General features: G+C 45.9%; 1 protein-coding gene across 1 annotated transcript; it reads right to left on the bottom strand.

Annotated features, from left to right (window-relative positions):
* Positions 1 to 3: 3 nt before the first annotated feature.
* On the bottom strand, positions 4 to 24281 carry TRMT112 (tRNA methyltransferase activator subunit 11-2). The gene is made up of 4 exons (XM_086938126.1): positions 24120 to 24281; positions 10185 to 10286; positions 5420 to 5512; positions 4 to 318 (listed from the first exon to the last, which is right to left on the bottom strand). The coding sequence occupies exons 1-4, from the start codon at positions 24192 to 24194 to the stop codon at positions 217 to 219; spliced, it is 372 nt and encodes a 123-aa protein (XP_086794252.1). The 5' UTR covers positions 24195 to 24281; the 3' UTR covers positions 4 to 216.

Here is a 24281-nt window from a genome sequence, read left to right as displayed (position 1 = left end):
CTGTACTCATTGCCTTCTTTAATTTACAAAAATGAAACATCTTTACAAAATAAACACAACAGAAATAGCAATGACCATCAGCAGAAAATGGCAAATACTTAGGACAATGCTCAACTACAACGTGGCCACGGACTTTGACCAGTCCACGGATGGCTGCAAAATGGGGGCACCACTAGCCCAGGCACCTGTAAACCCAAGGGAACGTGCTTCAGCCCCTCAGCTCTCGTCTTCATTGAGCAGCATGTTTGGGATACCCTTGGTGATTGGAAACTCCCGTCCAGATTCCGGGCACTTCAATGTCCCCTCGATGACCTCCACCTACACCCCGAGGAAAAAACAAATGGTTTAGGCCATAGTCATACACCATGCAGCTCAATTAAAAGCAGTAAACATTACAGAGCGCTTCCTATTCATCTGGCTAACCCTTTTCCCGCCACACTAGACAACCACTGTTTCTGCCCGACTTTCGCCTTTTATTCTATAACAGCATTCCTTTATAGCACACTTTACCGGGATACTAAGCAAGAAGTGTAGTTTACAAACAACAACCAATCAGTCTAAAATTACGCCAAGACTGATGATCTGCTGACTAAAAGAGGGAGCATATCAATGTTCATTCTAAATTCTGGAAAAAGCCTCCTAAGAGGTGAATCTCTTATAAAATGTAGTCCGCAAGAACGTGGAAAGGTGTGAACTATTCAAGAAGCAGGTCAGCGAGGATAATCTACCCATGGAGAAGATTATTTCCTAACTCTAAACATCACTAAGCTTTTGCTAATGCAAGTGGTTGGTTTAGGTCAGGATAGTGAAAAAGTGTTCTCCGCTATTATACGGAGGTATCCATTTGAATATTCTATGGGGAGCCATCCAAAAAAAATGATCTTCTTTGTTATTATTGTACTCTTAGTTCTTGCTTGCCCTAATTCACAGCTAGTTGAAAATTGCCTACACTGGATTGCAAGAACAGAAAAGCCGTTCACTAAAACCAATGCAGCCAGCAACCATGTTCCAGTATCCTTCCACGAATTTGAGGGTCACCGTCACTTGTGCATCGCCAACCGTCAAACCCAGTACCCATGTTTTGTACAGCATACAATGTTATAGCAAATCATATGCAGACCGGGAACGGGGTGGTTTATTAAATAGGAAAGGAAAATTACCATGAAAGTAACTGTGCCTTACTCAGTCGTCTGCTCTTCTTTCTTCTCAATTGAACTCTGAAGGTCTCAGACAGCACATATCTCAACCACGCTTAAAATAAGGGTACTACACAAAAGCTGCTTCTTTCCTAGACCATGGCTCGTAAAGTAATGCTTTGGAAAAACAAGCATGCAGTTGCCCATGTAGCTGCCATGCAAACGCTGTAATGGGAACGTCTCTTTAGAAAGCCACTCTGGCTACTTTGCTCGAGGGAATGGGCATGAAGTGTTTGAGGCTAAACTCCTTATTTCTTGGAAGATTTTGAAACTTAAGAAAATGTCCACCCACCAAGAGCTGATGCAGTGGGTTTAAAGCTTGGTGAAAAAGTGCCAAAGATACACAGAAACCATGACTGATTTCATCCGTTACAACTACACAGAATAAAACGTTCACAGTACAATATTGTAGTTGTTTAAGACAATGTAATTTTCTACGGTTCCTACTTGATGAGATTCAGATTCCAATAAGAACCGCAATATATAATGGGTTGATGGAAATGAAGGAAGCGATCATTATTCGATATAACTGCTTCATTTTCCTAAAAAAAGGTATCAGCAGTTTCACCAGGGTTAGTCACAGGGCCTGGCCAGTAAAGTACACCGGAATGAACTTGAATCCCTTTACGAGTCAAAGAGGTAATGAATACAAGAACATCATTCAAAGAAGTCTTTACAGGATTCAAATCCCTTTCTTCTGAGATGTCCAAATCTGCAGAGGCTAACTTTTCAGGAACTATGTTCTAGTTTTAGCGATCGACAGAACTGGTGAGGTTTTCCACTCCTGTTGCCAAAAGCGAAGACTAATGAACAAACCGAAGCAGGTGGAAAGTCATCCACAATAACCCAGCCCAGTTTTTTGTGGGGTTTGATACAAAATCCTAGGCAAGAGAAATGCCCACGAGGGAGGTGTAGGCAAAACAGATCCAGTATGCTCCATTATGCATGAAATAAGTAGATGCTTACAGACAAAAAGGTTGGTAACTTGTCCTTTGATTTTTTAGGCTTGTTATAGAGTAACAATATTAAATTACGTTAAATCAACCGTAGACAATCCTACATTTGTAGGGCTATTCAAAGAGAACTGAAAAAGCTTGGTTGTGTTTTCACACCATGTTCGTGAATAATATCCAAGCACTGCGAGGTCTTAAAGAGCTCCCCTGTCAAAGAGCTTCACAGAGGAGCGGATCAAGGGATGAAACAGGCCACCGTGTGTGGGTGATGTCCAAGCATCCTGCATAAATGTTTTCATTAGATGTTCAACACACATCTTTGCGGACTACTAGGTCAATGTTTAGTGCAAGCGGTCTGTTCTTTCTTTTTCACACTTTAGTTGTCTGGTTATGGAGAACAAACCAACAGGCCTTAAGTATTCCTCCTTTGTGTAATTCTAGGGATAAAAAAATAAACTATTCCTGCAAAAGAAGAGCTTTTACAGGGACTTGATCCTGCATCTTTGAGCACATGGGGGCACATTAGTATGGCGAGCGGACTTTGTCCGCCCGACCCACCAATGGGGAATGGGACCGCCCGCAATGTTAACGGTAGTCCCGCACACCCCATTATGATGCGCCCGCCAGTGTGGTGGGCGTATCCCGTATTTTTAACACTGCGGCGGGCGATTCTTTGAAAGGCAGGGGGGTACCATAGGTACCCCCCATGTGCACACCACACACCCCCAGAGCCCATGGGGGCCCGCAACGGGCCCCCCAAGCAGACTCTGCATGCCTTTTCGTGGCGGCAATACTGCCACAGAAAGGCATTCACAAATGGACATTCTAATATGGCTGGCGGTGTCTGAAAGACACCGCCACCATATTGAACCCTTTTCCGCCCAGTCAACATGTCGACCGGGCGGAAAAGTGGCGGACGGTCTTTCCGTCTGCCGATAGCCCCCCAGCCATTATAATATGGCGGGTGTCTTTTCTACAGGGATGGCGGGCGGATTGCCCCCGCCGGGCCGGCAGTGACTACCGCAGGACCGGCAGGGGCAATGCGCCCCCCATCCTAATGGGGCCCATGGTGTTTACTTCTAAAAAGAAAAACTATATGTAGATAGTCCCAGGTTTTTCAGTTCCTTCAACACATTTGAACTGATGCACCACTTGTGGAGGCTAATGCAGTCCGATGAGAATGCTTGAAGATAAGACACTATCAGGTAAGGGTTACTGTTATGTGACCAACCCCAAAGGCGAGAAGTCAGAGGACAAAGTATTGTCGAAGAGGGAATTGTAAAACTCTAGCAGGAAAGAAAGGAAGGGCTTTAGGTCAAGAAAATACTATTTTGTGCTGCAGGTAGATTTCTGTTCTGGAGAATCCAGAGTCCACGAGCCAGTTAAATTTCACAATGAGCTCCCCAGGCGTATTGTTATGAATCCGATATTCATGACACAGAATCGACGAAGAATCCAGCCTGAAACTAACTCCCTCAATCATTTTGGACACTAAATTCAACCAGTGAAAAACTCCAAAATATGGCTAGAGATTGCGAAGTTCTTCGGTTGAGGTTCAACAGACTGAGTAAAGCTCTGAGGCACATGATGTAAAATTATTTTCTGCAACTGAACTATGTACACACCATTGTTGTAAGAGGCCTTTCGATCTAGGAGCCTATGAAACCATCAAACTGAAGACTGATTAAAATATTGGTGCATTTCATCATTAAGGAAGAAAATAATCTTCGGAGATGGAAACACAGACCTACTGAGGAGTCAATCATTGCTTCTTTAAACTGAAGCATCTATGTAGGTATGATCAGATAAGAGAGTGCACCTCTACTGGTTAATGGAAAATACCAGATTCGGAAGTGTTAAAAAAAAAAATCTGACAAAAGCTATCCCCAAGGGAAGTTTGACACTGCATTTTATTCAGCCAATCATCCAAATGGAAAAACAAATATGACGATTATCGGTTAAGCTAAAAGCTTAGGGGCCGACTACGATCTCGTTAGGAAAGTCTCCGAACGGGATTCAGAATCTTCAAATCCGATTCAGAGCTAGGTTACAGACCGAATCGTCCAACTTTCCAGATGACCAATGCGAGGAAGCTGTCCGAAGTGACAATCGGTTTCAAACGCGATTCGGGCAGTCCGACTTATTTGGAGCCGAATTGTGCAGCTCAATAGGGTCAGCTTCTAAACGAGCGAGTACGATGACCGATTCGGACACCTGAACTCACTCGTTTGCCAAGATAAAACGGCTGTGGGAATCGGACTAGTCCCCCCCCCGCCCCCTCACCAAGAGGCCTCCGAATCGGTCACAGGGGGGTACCCATGGGCAGGGTTGGATTGGGATCAAAAATCGCCCGGGAACACCAAAAAAAGTGGCCCATATGTGCATAATGCCTTTCCACAAAACACTGCTTCCGCAAATTTTTATGAAAAAAAAGGGGGTGGGAGGCACGTTTTATTAACTTCACTCGATTAAAAAAATGCACAGATTAGTTCACACTGCTGAGCCACACATGAATGCAAGTGAGACCACTTCTGCTCAGGCCCCCTGCCCCGCTCAATCAGCGTACATTAATGGGTCGGCCCAGAAAGAGAAAGGGAGTGATACCTAGGCCCATATGCCTCTAGAAAGGCCACTCAGACACCCACTGGGCCGCTGGCAGCATCTGAACAGCAGACAGCCCCAAGGCTGACCAAAAATGCAGCCTACAGCTGGAACTAGGCTACAGGCCCGTTGGTCATTTACTGAGTGCCCATGTTACCAATCCAACCCTGCCCTTGGGCCCTCTCTCTCCATGCATGCAGTGTGGTGGACACCATGGGGGGCCCTCCACAGGGTGCACACATTTTCCCACCCACCCCTTTTTCAATGGGACCATGTGTTCACGTTGTACACAGGCTCCCATTGAATTTGATGGGAGACCGACCGAACCAAGCCCGTACACATACGGACACATCGTAATCAGTTTGTGGGACTCCTGTAGTGCGATTTGTACGGAAAGCATTCCTATCCCTATTCGGTAGGAATGCTTTCCTAACGAGATCGTATTCGGCCCCTTAGTCTTGAGGGCATTAAAGGCTTGTAATATAAGAATCTGGTATCTTATATGTGGTGGGCATTATGTGAAAAAATGTGCCTGCAACTACCAAAGTTTAACTTTTCCCTAATACCGCACCTGTTGAAGGTGAACATATTGTTTTCTTTGAAGACCACTGGATTACACTGGCAAGAGCAAAAGGGGTAGAGCGCTGCCTGTTGATTTGTTAACATTACCTCCAGGAGAACGTGATGTACTTTCCGCAGGAAGTCTTCGTTGCTTTCATAGTCAGTGATCAGATCGCTAGGGAGATCTGACAGGTGGCCCAGCTGTAGGGTGAAAGAAAGAATGTAACTGTGAAAAGCAAAGACATGGTATAAGCGGAATGTTCATGCTGCAGGTCATAGTAGGGATCGCTTTTCACTGAATTATCAAATATGTTAAATGGTTTATGTACTCCCATTTTGGAACCCAGAGCCAGTGCATGGGACCTAGTAATGTTGCTAGCTATTGACTCGTTTCTCTAAATTGCTCATTACTCCATTTCCACATAAATGATTAACTGGACGATGGTAAATACAACCATTGCATGACTAATATCACTTTCCATAAGACCAGACACCTCCCTTGGTTTGTTCACGCTTCCAAACAACTGAAAGGAAGTAAAAAAAAACTGCCTTGGAGAGAGAGAGATGCACTTAGCCATAATCACTTTATTGCCCTAATTCCATGAGGGAACGCCATAGACTTGAAGGAGAGTTGGAGGGCGGAACTGAAGGAAGAAAGCAGATAGAGGCGCAGCTCTGCCCTACAGCACCTAGGACATTAAACAGACCCCCCAGGATATAGCGGCATGGATTAGCAAATTTAGCGGCACAAAAATGGAAATTTAGCGGCACAAATATGGAAATTTAGCGGCAATTTTGCGGCATTTTATTTGGCTATTTTTCCTACAACAGACACAGATGTCTTTGTTTTTTGAGATACTTAACAACAAGAAGCTATGAGACTCTATTGCTGCCGATTTCTGTCCCGAAGGGAGACAGGAGGTGTCACGTGCGGACAGGAGATGTGCACGTGTATGGACAGGAGATGTGTATTCCGTACTCCTGCACATCTTCTGTCCCCAGAGGCTGGCAGCACGCGTATCGCAAGCCTTCAGTTTCCATCTCCCCGTTGCTCCACAGAGCCAGCTTGTTTTTTACACTCTTAGCTGTCTCTATGCTGCCTCTAGCGCTGTTGTTTGTATTGATTTTTGAGGTGGTGACTCCTTTTTTGACAGGGGGGCAAAGCTACTAGTAAGGTTATTAGGAGAGAGATGAAAGATCATTCTCTATGGTTACCACCCTTACCCCACCTGTCGATTCTAATTTATAATGTTCCTGGCAGGGTTCCCAGATGTTATGGTAACACAGAGGACACCACAAGCCTCATTTATCGGTCTCTCTGAGAGATCTGCTCATGCCTCTTAGCTGTCCAATCATAGGGGAAGGCACTCTCCAATTCTGTGCATTATCCCTTCATGCAAGTACCATACTGTATGCTACTGATTTTGCAGGTTTTGTGCTGCCGCAACCACTTGATTTCATACTCATCCCATGGTTGCAGTTCATGTTACTTTCTTGTTGATGGTGGACATGCTGTGTCTAATTTTTCCCTCTGTTTACATTTAGAAAATATATTTTGCATCCGGTGGCACTGTGTCACAGTACTTGGTTCCAGGCAGGCAGATGTCTCTCTCCTTTTCCTCTGATTCATTTGTTGCTGCCCGATCAGCCTTTGCAAATATGAAGCTAAGCCCACTGCTCTCACTAACTCTATCGACCAACTTCTCCCAGTATAGAAAGGTATCTTGTTGCATTGTTATATTTTGTTGATTATATCTAAAGTACTCTGAAACAGGTCTCAGCCTTCATGAGCTCTATGGAAGTAAATAAACAATTTTCGTTTTGTGCTGCTTTTCTCGTGTTTGTGTGAAAACTAGCACGAATTTATGCATAACAAGGAGTTTGATCAGGAAAAAAGTGGCAATACTTTATTTGAATGGTATAAGGCATAATGGAATTCCTAATGAAGTGGAGTGAGCACATTAATACCGAACAAATTATTGCAGATATATACTGCAGAAGTGCGAGCGCCTCTTCGGGCAGTTCTAGCTCCCAGCGTATGCATCTGATCTACGGCCGTGAATATCTAATTTTCATGCACTGTGAGTTACACATAATCAGTACCTGTCGGCGTAGATTGCTTGCTGTGCCGTGTAATGCCGTCCCGTCTCACCTCCCAACCTACTGACACTCTCCCATAATCAGAGCTCGAAGTCCGCCGACCCCCGTGGCTTCCTTGCAGTAACCCCGCGCCTGTCATCTGAAAAGTTCCCCGGGTAGGTGTTACCCTACGGAGAGGCAGCGTGCATCAAGCAGAATCCAAAAGCCAGACTGCCAAATATTTCCTGGCCGTTTTCTTTCAACTGTAGGTTTATATTCTGATCGAACTTTAATCCCACACTAATAGCCAAGTAATTTTATTGAAAATAAGTCAATACTTGATTAAAGAGTCTGACTCGTGTGGTATGTTAGTTGAATAGATAATATATGCCAGACACCCAAGTATGAACATACTTCCTCGATACAACCTGGGGTCCCGGCGCCACTGCACCTGCTGCATCATTTATATCCCTCCACCACCCCTTATTGAGATGTAATAATGAATGGTGCTGGATATTGTATTGTTTCCTTTTTCGCTGGTGGGATAGAGAGCATCGTCTCTGAACGGCTACCCTGTCCTTCGTCGTGTTTGCAGCCGCCCTTTGTCTTGCTCGGTTCCTGCTGTCTCTCGCTCTGCATTTTAGCCCGGTGCGGAGTACACAGAAGTGTTTACTCCAGTGATTGTTCTGTTCGTCTGTATTGGTGAAGAGGTGGACAGATTAGCACCCGAATGAGGGTGTTACCCCCAACACCCACACATCAAATGCGTTACAGAAACAGTCAGTCAGCGGGGCGCCCGCAGATCACCTCACCACAGGATGGCGGATGAATGACAGAGGGCGTTTCACAAATGGTCGCGCTCTCACACCTTTTAGCTCGCCCTACAGCTGGGGAATTGAAAATGGGCTGGATGATTTTAAGGCGGAAACGGCAAATTTCGCGGGCTTTTGCCCAAATATCGCGGCATTTAAACAGATCGGCCGATTTCGCGATTTTTTTGCAAATCGCGAAATCGCGATAAGCTGGAGGGTCTGATTAAATTGTGCTTTGCCTATGTTTGTGTGCAGTATTCAGTGCTAACCTACATTAAAGTATTTTTCCTTCTTGTAAGATAAGCACTAAGTTGGACATTCAGTTAATGCGCTGCTGTGGGACTGTTTAGTCCTGAGCTTAAGTTCCTCCAAACTACCTCCGTGAGAAGTCTGACTGCTCGCCACTTCTACCACTGAGAGTCAAGTGCTGAAGCGGTTGTACTTGGCCCAGTTTGCAGAGCCATAGTAGGTCAGACCCTGGGACAATCGAGGCAATTGCAGTCTACGAATGAGACCCAGTAGTTCCGGTTTACTCCTTGGCCCCCAATGCGGTCAGTCAGCCCCTTTCAGTGCTCATGAATATTGGTGCAGCTGCAGCAGGACGATTTGGGAGAGAATGTGGGTACTGGGGTAGATAGCTGGAGCAAGAGTTGAGGGTTGGAGCTGGGATGAGGTAGAGGATGAGAGGGGTTGGAAGGAGGGCAACAGGTGGTAGTGTTCTTTTTGTGTTTAACATGAAAATGACATTTTAAAAAACCGGTGTATCTGAAAAGGAAGAGAGTTTTGGATATAGTACACAGTAACGCTAAAGGATGCCACCTATGAATATTCCAGCACTCTTCCAGACCACAAGGGACGTGATTAGATTCACCTTTGAACAGAGGATTACAGCAAATCTCATTTAACTCAAGCAAGGGTTGTGCCGTTCATTCTAGCAAGCCTAGGTGTCTTGTCTGTCACAGATACTAGTGTGCTTAGATATGATCACTAACGACCGGTCTGTTCACATACATGATTTTATACAAGCTGTCCCTGTATAACCCCGCCAGCTCTCACAAACTACTCAAGGTAAATGTTTTGGTTGGCAACTTTGCCATTGTTGTCCCCAGTTCATCTGCCACTGTGGTTTGGTCCACTGGATTTAGGCAAAGATTTTGCAGTGATTTCCACATACTTATGATGCGTCACATTTGCCGCATAAATTGCTGCATTACAATTACCCTTTTTCACTGCATAATTTAGTCAACCCTACAGCGTAATTTGATCCTCCAATGCAGCGTAATTCCCATGGTCCTGGGTTAATAAGAGGGACTAACACACACCTAGTACTGCCTCACTACATTTCTCTTGCTTATAACTGCTTGGACTTTACTGCTGCACCACTTCCTCCCGCCTTTGACAATTCACCCACACATGAAATCTACCAAAAAGTTGGTCGCTAACAGCACCTTGCTACACATTTTTTGGCACACCTCTGCAAACTGGCCATGATATATACCATCCATTTTGCTTGTAGAAGAATGCAACAGAGTGTATGATCAATAAGATCTACTGTCACTGTTTGAGTAAGGGCAACCCTGTAGAATGCATTATATTTTAACTGCTTTTTTGTGTGTTGCAAATAAGATTCTTTCATTACATTAGGGAAATTAATGACACACCCATTATCATTGGTCATTTGTAAGACTAGATGGACTCTGTACATGACAGGGTGCCACTTGAATGTTACCTTGCAAGCATCACTAAACTCCTGTAAGTTCTTACACCATATGAATACTGGGTATTGTACACTTTGACTGTGAACTAAATCCAACTGCTCTCCTCCCAAGCGATTAACCAGCTCTCTGGCAAAAAGTTGCACTTTATACCCTTACAGGGACAAAGTCCAACCTAGGCTATACAGAGATGCTGCCATTTTCCCGTCAGGCAGTTTCCGTAAGGTGTCCATTTGATGCCATTGAGACTATGTCCCAGATACATACATTGTCTGCAGCCTCGACTAACGCTTTCCACTCCAGCTTAGGGATCATCCGCGCCACAAACTCTTGATTGAAATCCACAGTGTTCACTTTGACATCAGTGGCCTGTGTGGGAGAGAAAGGAAAGGTTTGTATGTGGAGAATCAATATGATTTATAATTAGAGCGCCCAGTTTTATGGTATTTATTTTCGTCTGTATTTATCCACATTTATTTTTTTGTCATCCTATTGGCATTTTTCCATATTTATTTTGTGTTGTGGGCATAAAGTGCGTTGTAATGTGGTAGATTTACACATTTAACTTATGAACATGCACTCATACTTTAATGCCTGTTGCATTTTAGTAATTAAGCAGCCAAATATAACATAACACTAGACCAAAATGTAAATATTAGCATGATATACAAATATATGTTAACATATGCCTTTATTCCAAGAAATTATCTCATCCTGTTCTTAAGTCTCCAAGCTGCCTATCTGCTCAGCTGTTGGTGGGGAATTCATGAAGGACAGTGTGGAGGTACACTCACAAGAAGCGCAATATTCTGCATTTTTCCACTTTTAAAAATAAATACACAGACAGGCAAAACATTGTTTTCGGTCTATATTTATCTGTAAAAATCAGTACAAACGAAAAACTGGGTACCTCATTTATAATACATGTAGCTATGGGGTGACGTCATGCTGGGTGACTTGTCACTGTGACGGGGTTGTATGTGAGACAAAGAAATCTTCTGGAGCAGTGGTGACAGTTACTGCCAGGCAGGCAAGGGAGCACTGTGTATGTGGTTGGCTGTAAATAACACACGTGGTTTCGCTTACACCCAGGCTATGGATGTTACTTACATTTTGCAACAAGTGCCTGCTTGGCATTAAAACCAGCCACGTTGGTGCTGAACCCATCGATGGAGAAGCATTTTAAGGACGCTTGACAGGAATGAGTTACCCGCAGTGTTTGTGGACTACCTGCTGATTGCAGTAAATGATATTGAGCATCATTTGGTTCATTGGTGAGGTGGCCACAAGCGTTCCACGGGAGAAGGCACAAGAGCAGCCAAGTTGCCTGCAAGGAAAACCAGCACACAAGTCAAGTCTCACTGCATTCTGCGACCAGCATGCATGCCTCACCGTGTCTTGTGTGCAGCCGATCTCATGCTGCGCACCGCAGCGCTCATTACCTGTGGCGCCACTAACTGATTTACAGCTCTTTGTACCTTTGCTATTTCCAATGGGTGTAAGTTATAGGGGCGGAGTAAAGGGTTGTGGTCTTCTCGTAATGGAGGATACGAAAAGAGAGGAAGGACAAAAGTCTTAGGGCCTTATTTAGATTCTGACAAACCGGTTACTCAGTCACAACGGTGACGGATATCCAATCCACCGAAATATAAAGATTTAAGTGTTGGAGGATGGGATATCAGTCACAGTTGTGACAGAGTAACTAGTCTGCCATAATCTAAACCAGGCCCTTAGTTCATGAACATCGAAAGAGATATACATAAACAAAAGAGCCAGCAACGGCAGATTAGGGTTGAGCACTTAAATTCAAAAGTTCAAGTATATCAATGTTTGGTGCAGCTACTTCCAGCATCTGCCGTTGTTAGATGCTAAATAGTCCAAAGAGATTCACGAATAAGAAGGTGCACTCAATAAGAATAAGCATAAATCCAAGTGAACAGAAATATTTCAAAATTCTTTTATTCATGAAACCATTAAGAGACGGCAAACAGCCAACGCGTTTTGTTCCTTATTGCCACAGGAACTTCTTCAGGGCTAAGAGTCAATCGTAATGGGGAACAATAGAACCACAGGACTACAGAGTCCGAATAATCCCAATGTCAGCTTGTGTATAGACTTCAAGTTATGTACATAAATGGCACATCAGAATCTGAATCTTAACAAGAGAGGAATGAATAATGCCTCCAATATACAGGTACCAAAGCAGATCGTAAATACTGACCCCTCCAGCAAGGCCGGTAAACGTCAAGCGACCTAGCTGAACAGCCTTCAGCTCCATGCAACAGAGAACAAGAAAGCAGAGTCACCGACCACCAGCTCGCATCAAAGATTCATCCAGATCAGCCCCCCCAGGGTAACAGACAGGCTCTCGCAGTGTCCATCCGAGAGGAAACAAACAGAAAAGGACGACATCGGAACAGATGACCGACACCAAGCCACCAACACAGAACTACCCTCACTAGGTCAGGCACAGGAACCCCCAAATCGAAATCCAGACCATAGGGGTGTCAATGAGAAACAATATAACTCACTGTAAGAGACAAAGGGAGAGGAGCCCAAGACACCACCAACATGTTGGCGAAAAGAATACCCGAACCCCCAACCAAAGTCACACTGGAGGGCAAGTCCCCGACACCAGGGACCGAAAACAGATGTCAGAGGCAACGTCAGTGCATGATGCATGAACACCAAACCAACAGCGTCCCAAGTTAGCACCAATGTACATCCAATCTAGAGAAGAACCAGGAATCAAGAGAAACTGTGACCCACAAGGACTAGGCAACTCTCACGGGCATGGAGCATTGCCCCAGAGAAAAAAGAATCCGAGACAACCAAACAACCAGGTAAGGAAGATCACAATCCCCCTCCCATGGAAAAGCCTAACCAGAGGTGCCAGAACCGCAGCAAAGACACGCGGTGAGGAACACAGGCCAAAAGGCAAATCAATACGAGAGGTCAAAAGGACAGGGAAATGGAGAGAAGCATCCTGCAAACCGAAGGAATCCAGAAACCCAAAGAATGAGCAGAGGCAGGAAAACCTGCAAGGACACCAACTGGAATAGGACGGTATCAAAACATCAATCCAAACAAGGCAGAACCACCACCGGACACAGACCCCGTGAGACATCCCACCAGGAGGAGAACAAAGAATACACCCAGCCCCCGCCGATCCACAGGCATCGAAACAATAGTGCCACAGACTACAAGGCAGCGAAGGAACCAACAGTGCCTCCAATCAAAGTGACCCGGGGCTAAGAGGTGACCCGAAACCATCAGGGGGAGACAGTAGGAAAACAAGGAGAAAACCTGTCAACACCACCAGGAGAGCCCAGTGGACCGACACAGACCGCATCCAGCTGACCATAAAGAGAGCCAGCCGACCTCCCACAGTACCCACACCTGGAGCAACCTGCGGTAGTAGAAGAGAGGAAGAGGTGGCAGGGAACCGGGACAAGTCAGAGGAAGAAGTACCCCAGCCACGTCCAAGACAATGAAAGGCTGAATCAGCCTGTCCATGACGAGCAGTAGCAAGTGCAGAACTACTCATCAGAACCACCAAGTGAGCACCAAAAGGCGAACACCAGAAAGAGAAATGCACAGAATCAAAACTCTTAGCGCAGTATCGGCCCACCAAGAACAGAACCACAACAGGCGATAGGCCACAGCACCTGGCACCACCAGGCAGCTGCCCAACCAGGCACTAACCAGACACGACCTATAAGTTCTGAGAGTAAACGAGATCAGGTGTGGTAAAGGACAGAATGGGCACAGGCTCAAGGAGCCAACGGAAACTAAAGAAAGAAACCGCCCCCACTATCCCATCAGGGCGATAGTGGGAATATGTCCACGCCCAGCCCAACATCCACCTTAACAGAGGCAGGGAACCGAACTGCAAAGTCCTGCAAGGGATAACATTTACTCAGAAACCGGGGGAAATATATGTATCAAAAACTTTCCATTCAGCCTCTAACACCCTCAAAACAGATTAGTAGAGAGGCAATGACACGGGCTCTATACATCGAAATAGCGCAAAGAAATGAGAGACCTCCACATCCACCACGGACTCGGGAAACAACAGGGTGGAACGGAAGCGCCCAAGAATAACCTTAAGAACCGACCCCTGCACAAAACGACCATTGAGGTCCACAACTTCCTCGCCCTCTGAGTCAAGGGAAGGACCCAGAACACATTTGACCCTTATGGGAGGAGGAAGAGAGTCCAGAACATGCAAGGCAGCCGCCACCACAGTAATCAACAACTACTGTATCAATGCAAGGCAAGGGACTGAGTCCTGAGAACGAGAAGAACCCACCGTGGCCGCTGAATCCAACACAGCATCAGCCTCCATAGGAGACAAACAAAGAATGCCAAGTAATAACACCACGGCAAGTAGGAGTACACAAAAGCGTACCATCACCATGGAAACCAGAGAAAATAGCCCCAGTCCAGGAGCGGCACGTCCCAATGGAAGCATGTCAGTATGATCCCAAGAAGAAGCGCAGTAAACCAAGCCCCGACCCCCACAGACGACAGCAAGAAGCCGCGGCCCACTACGAAACGGAGAAGAAGAGCGAACAGGCTTGCAAAACAGGGAGGCCCGAAAAGCAAGGTAGGACGAGTCCGCTAAAGCAGGACCCTGTATGATGCAAAACGAGAGGGGTATGCGGGAGAAGTAGTATGCGACTCACCAATGACCGGGAGGGAAGCCAAGAACACATTCAGAGTTCACCACTAATGCAGGATTAAAGTGCCTCATAAGCATTCCATCAACACAAACACTGGTACACTGATCAGTTCGGCCAATGCATGGTGATCCTACCTGGAGGCATGCGGTAAGAACCCATATGTGGCAGCTTGACCGGGAAACAAACACACGCTGCAGCAGAAGCGGATATAAACCGCAAGTAAAAGCAACCCCCCCTCGCCCAACCTAATACATGACCGCTAACAGGAAACCAAACGCTGTGGCGTCAACCAGAAATGTACTGAAACGCACAGATGACCCAGAAAACACACACCACACTGGGTCAGCTCCATAACTGCGGCATCAGGAGGCCCCAATAAACACGCCGAGTCCGCTAGAGAAGGATCCGGCAACATGAGTAAATAATGCAGGCACCCAGACAAGACGCCGAGTCCGCTAAGGCAGGATTCAGCAATATGAGTAAACAAATACAGGCACCCAGACAAAACGCCGAGTCCGCTAAGGCAGGACTCGTGTCTGTAACATTACCGGCAAGGAAAACAAGACCCCACGAGGCTGTTAAAGCAGGACAGGGGAAAATTCATAAAGTACCCAACAAACGACATTGCATCCCCCCCAAAAGGGGGCTCAAGAGTCTGCTAAAGCAGAACCACCGCCCCCAACATACCTGTAGAACAGGAACATGAACAGCACTCGGAGTGGGGCAGAAACAAAAAAAACAGGTTGTGGTGTGGATTTTGTATCCTTTTATGTGATTGGTGGTTGCCACTGTGGGCCATATTGGAGGGATAGGGAGACTAGTATGTTAACTTTTGCTTGGAGTTTCTGTAGGAGCAGAATGCTCATTAGTAATTACTGTGGCGAGGAAGACGGACGAGGAGATAACGTAGTGAACAGGAAGATGTGTGGGGTTAATTTTTTTTAAAAAAACACAGACATCAAAGAAGTTTTGTGTTGAGAAAGGAAACAACAAATCAAACAGGAATCACAAACAGAATACAAGGCTTGTTACAGATGCAGAAGTATGTGTCCGCGCTATATAAAACTTTATAAATAAATAAATAAATATGCCATACTCTGCTGACTAATGCAAAAACAACAGTTGATGGACAGAATGCCGAACAAGGTCATACATTCACCCCAGTACAGAGATCTGGCCCTAAATCCATCGTTTTTTTGCTCACCATGCCATTCCAGTTTGAACCCAGCCATATGCATCAAAGAAGTTTTTTGTTAAGAATGGAAAAGACAAATCAAACAGGAATTACAAACCGGATACAAGAGTAGTTACAGATGTGGAAGTATGTCACTCTATGCTAACTACAAAGGATGTTTGCACAAGATAAGGATTTTCGCAAACGTAGGAAATAGGGGCACTTAGCCAAGGTGTACAAAGACATGTCAAAACAAGCATTTACAATGCAACGGTCTCGCCTTTGCAAAAGTTAGCGCTTTTGGCATTGTAAATGACAAATGTTTTATTTATGTGTTGGTTTTGGAAACAGATAAATAAATGGCATTGTCATGAGCAGTAGAGAGTGAGTACTAGAGAGTGAGTAGTAGAGAGAGTAGTAGAGAGAGTAGTAGTGAGTAGTAGAGAGAGTAGTAGTGAGTAGTAGAGAGTGAGTAGAGAGTAGTAAGTGAGTAGTAGAGTGTGTAGTAGAGAGTAGTAGAGTGTGTAGTAGAGAGTAGTGAGTGTGTAGTAGAGAGTAGTGAGTGTGTAGTAGAGAGTAGTGAGTGTGTAGTAGAGAGTGTGTAGTAGAGAGTGTGTAGTAGAGAGTGTGTAGTAGAGAGTGTGTAGTAGAGAGTGAGCAGTAGAGACTAGTGAGTGTGTAGTAGAGTGGTGAGTGTGTAGTAGAGTGGTGAGTGTGTAGTAGAGTGTGTAGGAGAATGTGTAGTAGGGAGTGTAGTAGAGTGTGTAGTAGAGAGTGTGTACTAGAGAGTAGTGAGTGTGTAGTAGAGAGTGTGTAATACAGAATGTGAAGTAGAGAGATTGAAGTAGAGAGATTGAGGTAGAGAGATTGAGGTAGAGAGATTGAGGTAGAGAGTGTGGAGTAGAGAGTGTGGAGTAGAGAGTGTGGAGTAGAGAGTGGAGAGTCTGTAGTAGAGTGTAGTAGAAAGTAGTGAGTGTGTAGTAGAGTAGTAGAGAATGTGTAGTAGAGTAGTAGAGAGTAGTAGAGGGTGTGTAGTAGAGTGTGTAGTAGAGCGTGTGTGTAGCAGAGTGTGTAGTAGAGTGTAGTAGAGTAGAGTGTGTAGTAGAGAGTGTGTAGTAGAGAGTGTGTAGTAGAGAGTGTGTAGTAGAGTGTGTGTAGTAGAGAGTGTGTAATGTAGAGTGTGTAATGTAGAGTGTGTAATGTAGAGTGTGTAGTAGAGTGTGTAGTAAGTAGTGACTGTAGTAGATAGTGTGTAGTAGAGAGTGTCTAGTATAGAGTGTGTCGAAGAGAGTAGTGGCTGTAGTAGTGAGTGTGTAGTGAGTGTGTAGTAGAGAGTAGTGACTGTAGTAGAGAGTGTGTAGTAGAGAGTAGTGACTGTAGTAGAGTGTGTAGTACAGTGTGTAGTAGAGAGTAGCGACTGTAGTAGAGAGTGTGTAGTAGAGAGTAGAGTGCGTAGCAGAGAGTAGTGACTGTAGTAGAGAGTGTGTAGTAGAGTGTGTAGTAGAGAGTGTGTAGTAGAGTGTAGTAGAGAGTAGAGTGCGTAGCAGAGAGTAGTGACTGTAGTAGAGAGTGTGTAGCAGAATGTGTAGTAGAGAGTAGTGACTGTAGTAGGGAGTGTGTAGTAGAGAGTAGTGACTGTAGTAGAGAGTGTGTAGTAGAGAGTGTGTAGTAGAGTGTGTAGTAGAGAGTGTGTAGTAGAGAGTGTGTAATGTAGAGTGTGTAATGTAGAGTGTGTAATGTAGAGTGTGTAGTAGAGTGTGTAGTAAGTAGTGACTGTAGTAGATAGTGTGTAGTAGAGAGTGTCTAGTATAGAGTGTGTCGAAGAGAGTAGTGACTGTAGTAGAGAGTGTGTAGTAGAGTGTGTAGTAGAGAGTGTGTAGTAGAGTGTAGTAGAGAGTAGAGTGCGTAGCAGAGAGTAGTGACTGTAGTAGAGAGTGTGTAGCAGAATGTGTAGTAGAGAGTAGTGACTGTAGTAGGGAGTGTGTAGTAGAGAGTAGTGACTGTAGTAGAGAGTGTGTAGTAGAGAGTGTGTAGTAGAGAGTGTGTAGTAGAGAGTGTGTAATGTAGAGTGTGTAATGTAGAGTGTGTAATGTAGAGTGTGTAGTAGAGTGTGTAGTAAGTAGTGACTGTAGTAGATAGTGTGTAGTAGAGAGTGTCTAGTATAGAGTGTGTCGAAGAGAGTAGTGGCTGTAGTAGTGAGTGTGTAGTGAGTGTAGTAGAGAGTAGTGACTGTAGTAGAGAGTGTGTAGTAGAGAGTAGTGACTGTAGTAGAGTGTGTAGTACAGTGTGTAGTAGAGAGTAGCGACTGTAGTAGAGAGTGTGTAGTAGAGAGTAGAGTGCGTAGCAGAGAGTAGTGACTGTAGTAGAGAGTGTGTAGTAGAGTGTGTAGTAGAGAGTGTGTAGTAGAGTGTAGTAGAGAGTAGAGTGCGTAGCAGAGAGTAGTGACTGTAGTAGAGAGTGTGTAGCAGAATGTGTAGTAGAGAGTAGTGACTGTAGTAGGGAGTGTGTAGTAGAGAGTAGTGACTGTAGTAGAGAGTGTGTAGTAGAGAGTGTGTAGTAGAGAGTGTGCAGTGATTAGAGTTTTACATCAAATTAAAAACGGGAACGGAACAAACTCATCCTATACATTATTGTGGTAGGTGCCCAGGCATATAGGGTTAAATGATGCGTTAGATGCCACAGGTCCCACCAACACGCTTCCTTTATGATAGGAGAATGCCCAACATCGCGGAGATTTGCTCTCTGCTCTTCCCGGATATTTGTATTTTCAAATGTATAATGTTATCCTGCTAAACGAAGACGATGCTCAAACTATAAAAGAAGAGGGTTTCACAGATATGTTAGTCCTTCCGGGCAAACGAAATGACCCAAAGAAAGATCAAGTGACAGTTTAGAGCTCCAAGTGAGTCTTAATAAAATCAGTGTCTGGAACGCATAGCATCAAAAAACGAGCGGGGCATCAAACTGCAGTGTCATTCAATCAAAGCTTCAAGGCTTCTGAGCGCTAGCCGAGAATTATTTTTTGTGAAGCACTAATCACTGTGGAAGGTGCCCCTGCTATCCCAGATGTGAGAAGTCAGTCTGATATGAAAATAAGCAGTATTTGGAATGAATGTATTTGGCAGGGGGAAGGTGGGGCGACGCAAGACCATACTGACGAGTGAACAGGAGCCATTTTGTACCGAGTGATTCTGCCTGTATGCATGTAGACAAACCAGGCAGCAGCATGAGCATGTGATTCGGTAAAATAACAAGCATTTACAATGCAATGGTTTTGCCTTTGTTAAAGTTGGAGCTATTGGCATTGCTCTTGACACTCTGAAGCTCCACTCTGCACTCTGAAGCTCCACTCTGCACTCTGAAGCTCCACTCTGAATCTGCACTCTGAAGCTCCACTCTGAATCTGCACTCTGCACTCTGAATCTGCACTCTGCACTCTGAATCTCCACTCTGAATCTCCACTCTGCACTCTGAATCTCCACTCTGCACTCTGAATCTCCACTCTGAATCTCCACTCTGCACTCTGAATCTCCACTCTGAATCTCCACTCTGCACTCTGAAGCTCCACTCTGAATCTCCACTCTGAAGCTCCACTCTGCACTCTGAAGCTCCACTCTGCACTCTGAATCCCAACTCTGAAGCTCCACTCTGAATCTCCACTCTCCACTCTGAATCTCCACTCTCCACTCTGAATCTCCACTCTCCACTCTGAAGCTCCACTCTGAAGCTCCACTCTGAAGCTCCACTCTGAAGCTCCACTCTGAAGCTCCACTCTGAAGCTCCACTCTGAAGCTCCACTCTGAAGCTCCACTCTGCACTCTGAAGCTCCACTCTGAAGCTCCACTCTGCACTCTGAAGCTCCACTCTGAAGCTCCACTCTGCACTCTGAAGCTCCACTCTGCACTCTGAAGCTCCACTCTGAAGCTCCACTCTGCACTCTGAAGCTCCACTCTGCACTCTGAAGCTCCACTCTGAAGCTCCACTCTGCACTCTGAAGCTCCACTCTGCACTCTGAAGCTCCACTCTGAAGCTCCACTCTGCACTCTGAAGCTCCACTCTGAAGCTCCACTCTGCACTCTGAAGCTCCACTCTGAAGCTCCACTCTGCACTCTGAAGCTCCACTCTGAAGCTCCACTCTGCACTCTGAAGCTCCACTCTGCACTCTGAAGCTCCACTCTGAAGCTCCACTCTGCACTCTGAAGCTCCACTCTGCACTCTGAAGCTCCACTCTGAAGCTCCACTCTGCACTCTGAAGCTCCACTCTGCACTCTGAAGCTCCACTCTGAAGCTCCACTCTGAAGCTCCACTCTGAAGCTCCACTCTGAAGCTCCACTCTGCACTCTGAAGCTCCACTCTGAAGCTCCACTCTGCACTCTGAAGCTCCACTCTGAAGCTCCACTCTGCACTCTGAAGCTCCACTCTGCACTCTGAAGCTCCACTCTGAAGCTCCACTCTGCACTCTGAAGCTCCACTCTGAAGCTCCACTCTGCACTCTGAAGCTCCACTCTGCACTCTGAAGCTCCACTCTGAAGCTCCACTCTGAAGCTCCACTCTGAAGCTCCACTCTGAAGCTCCACTCTGAAGCTCCACTCTGAAGCTCCACTCTGAAGCTCCACTCTGCACTCTGAAGCTCCACTCTGAAGCTCCACTCTGCACTCTGAAGCTCCACTCTGCACTCTGAAGCTCCACTCTGAAGCTCCACTCTGAAGCTCCACTCTGAAGCTCCACTCTGAAGCTCCACTCTGAAGCTCCACTCTGAAGCTCCACTCTGCACTCTGAAGCTCCACTCTGAAGCTCCACTCTGCACTCTGAAGCTCCACTCTGAAGCTCCACTCTGAAGCTCCACTCTGAAGCTCCACTCTGAAGCTCCACTCTGAAGCTCCACTCTGAAGCTCCACTCTGAAGCTCCACTCTGAAGCTCCACTCTGAAGCTCCACTCTGAAGCTCCACTCTGAAGCTCCACTCTGAAGCTCCACTCTGCACTCTGAAGCTCCACTCTGAAGCTCCACTCTGCACTCTGAAGCTCCACTCTGAAGCTCCACTCTGCACTCTGAAGCTCCACTCTGAAGCTCCACTCTGAAGCTCCACTCTGAAGCTCCACTCTGAAGCTCCACTCTGAAGCTCCACTCTGAAGCTCCACTCTGAAGCTCCACTCTGAAGCTCCACTCTGAAGCTCCACTCTGAAGCTCCACTCTGAAGCTCCACTCTGAAGCTCCACTCTGAAGCTCCACTCTGCACTCTGAAGCTCCACTCTGAAGCTCCACTCTGCACTCTGAAGCTCCACTCTGAAGCTCCACTCTGAAGCTGCACTCTGAAGCTCCACTCTGAAGCTCCACTCTGAAGCTGCACTCTGAAGCTGCACTCTGAAGCTCCACTCTGAAGCTCCACTCTGAAGCTCCACTCTGAAGCTCCACTCTGAAGCTCCACTCTGAAGCTCCACTCTGAAGCTCCACTCTGAAGCTCCACTCTGAAGCTCCACTCTGCACTCTGAAGCTCCACTCTGAAGCTCCACTCTGCACTCTGAAGCTCCACTCTGAAGCTCCACTCTGCACTCTGAAGCTCCACTCTGCACTCTGAAGCTCCACTCTGAAGCTCCACTCTGAAGCTCCACTCTGAAGCTCCACTCTGAAGCTCCACTCTGAAGCTCCACTCTGAAGCTCCACTCTGAAGCTCCACTCTGAAGCTCCACTCTGAAGCTCCACTCTGAAGCTCCACTCTGAAGCTCCACTCTGAAGCTCCACTCTGAAGCTCCACTCTGAAGCTCCACTCTGCACTCTGAAGCTCCACTCTGAAGCTCCACTCTGCACTCTGAAGCTCCACTCTGAAGCTCCACTCTGCACTCTGAAGCTCCACTCTGAAGCTCCACTCTGCACTCTGAAGCTCCACTCTGAAGCTCCACTCTGCACTCTGAAGCTCCACTCTGCACTCTGAAGCTGCACTCTGCACTCTGAAGCTGCACTCTGAAGCTCCACTCTGAAGCTCCACTCTGAAGCTCCACTCTGAAGCTCCACTCTGAAGCTCCACTCTGAAGCTCCACTCTGAAGCTCCACTCTGAAGCTCCACTCTGAAGCTCCACTCTGAAGCTCCACTCTGAAGCTCCACTCTGAAGCTCCACTCTGAAGCTCCACTCTGAAGCTCCACTCTGAAGCTCCACTCTGAAGCTCCACTCTGAAGCTCCACTCTGAAGCTCCACTCTGAAGCTCCACTCTGCACTCTGAACGGTCAGACTCCAAAAATCGGCCCTAATCACAATAGTATTATTTCACCTGCGTGAATATAAGTCTTTGAAATTCTGGCCAGTGGTAATACACACAAGTAATATAAAATTGTTGTTCCAAAGAGCATTAAATGGAAATAAAACAAGTACCAGACCCATTGACGCCTGCACCTTAAAAGTGAAACTGACTGAAGCAAGCGCCAGGGCCACGTTGAAAAAAAAAGCCACACACATTAGATGCAGTCAAGGCCGCTCACGAGGTCAGAAGACACTCCACATGAACAACTACCAGACACATTGTTTCATTTCACTTTGAAAGTGCAGGCAAAGTGAAACTGACTAAAGGAAGCACACGGCCCATTAGATGCAGTCAAGGCGCGCTCACGAGGTCAAATCTCCAAAGGAGAAGCTCGTGACAGCCTGACTACAGCAGAAAAAGCTCGTAACAGTCTGATGTCCACAATATTCCCAGAAAAGTGGCAACATAAGTTGTCTCGCATAGACAGCAAAAGCTTCGCTTTTGCTTTCGTCTAGGCGAGACCTAAAAATTGTGTAACCTGTGTGAATGAGAAGATGATATGCTGGAAAGGGTGCTTTATGTTTAAAGTAGGGAAAATAAGAGAGGGAATAGATCAAGAGCAGAATTTTTAGTGAATAGGGTGGCGATTGAACTAATGGTGGATCCAGGATTCCTAAAGCTTTATTTGACAAGATATGACCTGGGATACAGTTACAACCGAGTGATATAAAACCCAAGGGATATAGTAAGGAAGTTGTACACATCTTGGATTTTGTAGAGTCCACATTCTCATTCAAAGGGAGAGTGGCAGAAGGGAATTTATATATCAAAAGATGGTCTCACCATTCTGGGTAGGGTGCAGCAGCATTTCTTACATGTTTTCCTGGATCAGTAGCACTGGTTGAAGGGGTAGCAAGGTCACAAGCCCTTACTAACCAATTTAATGAGCTTCCAATCTGTTTGCGTTTCAGCCCTCAGCAGGAGGACACCCCTTACCCCCTTGTTTAAGTAGAGAATACGAAGGTTGTGCTGGGGACTTGAAGATTTAAATGTTTCTTCTTTGGAATAATTCCAATCAAATCCCATAAGTTAGTGCAGAACGCATTTATTGGCACATCAAAGTGAACAGCCAACACGTGTTTCACCCCTAAGCGGCCAACAGACCTGGGGCTTCTTCAGGGCAAAATAGTTACACTTTAATACTTACGGCTTATTATATGTGCATCAAGAAAAACGGTTATTCTAATAGGACCTACCTGCTATCCGACTCGATACAGGAGTAACTAAGCATTGTGCCGTGACTATTAGAATAAACGTATGTTGCTTGGTGGACAAATGTACACAATGTACAGGCCGATTGCTTGTTGAGAATCCAGTGAGATGGTGTGTACAGTGACGAGTGTTGAGTATGCGTTGGCGTTCTGACGAGTTAGGAGGCTGTAGAGAAGTTTGTACGTGGAGAACCAATAAATCAGTGGAAGCCTTAGCCTGATGGAACTGCGGAGCGTTTCAGTGAACTAAATGAGATCCGAAACTGGACAACTAACAAACCCGTTTGGGTGGAAAATGAGCTTATAATGCCACAAATAAATGTATATTTTCGTCTGGGACTAGATAAGAGCGATGTAGTGTGAAAGAAGAGGGAGGAGTTTTCCTGAGGGACGGTCTGTGTCTGCACTGAACGTTGTGATTTCTGGCGGTTGTTTAGCCCTGAAGGGTTTGGTTGTTTGTAGTTGATTAAGACTTTTATGTAGGGGTGGGATATCACATTCTATGAGTGGGTTGTGTCATCCTGGTGTGCAACGACTAGGAAGTTGGGTTATGTTATTGGAGATGATGGATGTGAATGGAGCAAGGCTCTACAGTTTCCCAGTTTCATGCGTGAGTAACTCGGCCAGTCTAGGTATTTCGCTTTGCATCCTGCTATGTGTTTTCTTTTATAAAACTGGGACAAGAACGTAAATTTAAAAAAAATAGCCGGGATAAGTTACTTAAGAGAGTGGTACTAGAAAAACCTAAGAGCTCTTGCGTCATTCTGAGAGGCGGTCTCCAGTGTGGGGTGGGTTACTTACATCTCTTCATCTACCTCCCTTCATTGGTACCTTACCTTCAGCCCCAACGGGAAGCCCTGCTTCACACCCCGCACGTGCGAGCTCAGCATGTTGTGCGTTAACAGCTTCATCTTTGCTCCAAGCTGCGCTTCTGCGCGTGACCTCTGAACCGGACCTGCTACGAACGGAAGCGGTTATTCTGTAAACATCCCAGCCCG

The sequence above is a fragment of the Lissotriton vulgaris genome, chromosome 9, assembly GCF_964263255.1.
Source record: "Lissotriton vulgaris chromosome 9, aLisVul1.2, whole genome shotgun sequence".
Classification (NCBI taxonomy): Eukaryota; Metazoa; Chordata; class Amphibia; order Caudata; family Salamandridae; genus Lissotriton; species Lissotriton vulgaris.
This window is presented reverse-complemented; position numbering and strand designations above follow the sequence as displayed.

What these genes read in the sequence shown, in the direction of transcription:
- TRMT112 (XM_086938126.1), bottom strand. Translation starts at nt 24,194, where the DNA reads ATGAAGCTGTTAACGCACAACATGCTGAGCTCGCACGTGCGGGGTGTG. An exon ending in GCTTCCCGTTGGGGCTGAAG is followed by an intron (nt 10,287 to 24,119) that starts GTAAGGTACCAA and finishes TCTCCCACACAG; the next exon opens with GCCACTGATGTCAAAGTGAA. An exon ending in TACATCACGTTCTCCTGGAG is followed by an intron (nt 319 to 5,419) that starts GTAATGTTAACA and finishes CTCGGGGTGTAG; the next exon opens with GTGGAGGTCATCGAGGGGAC.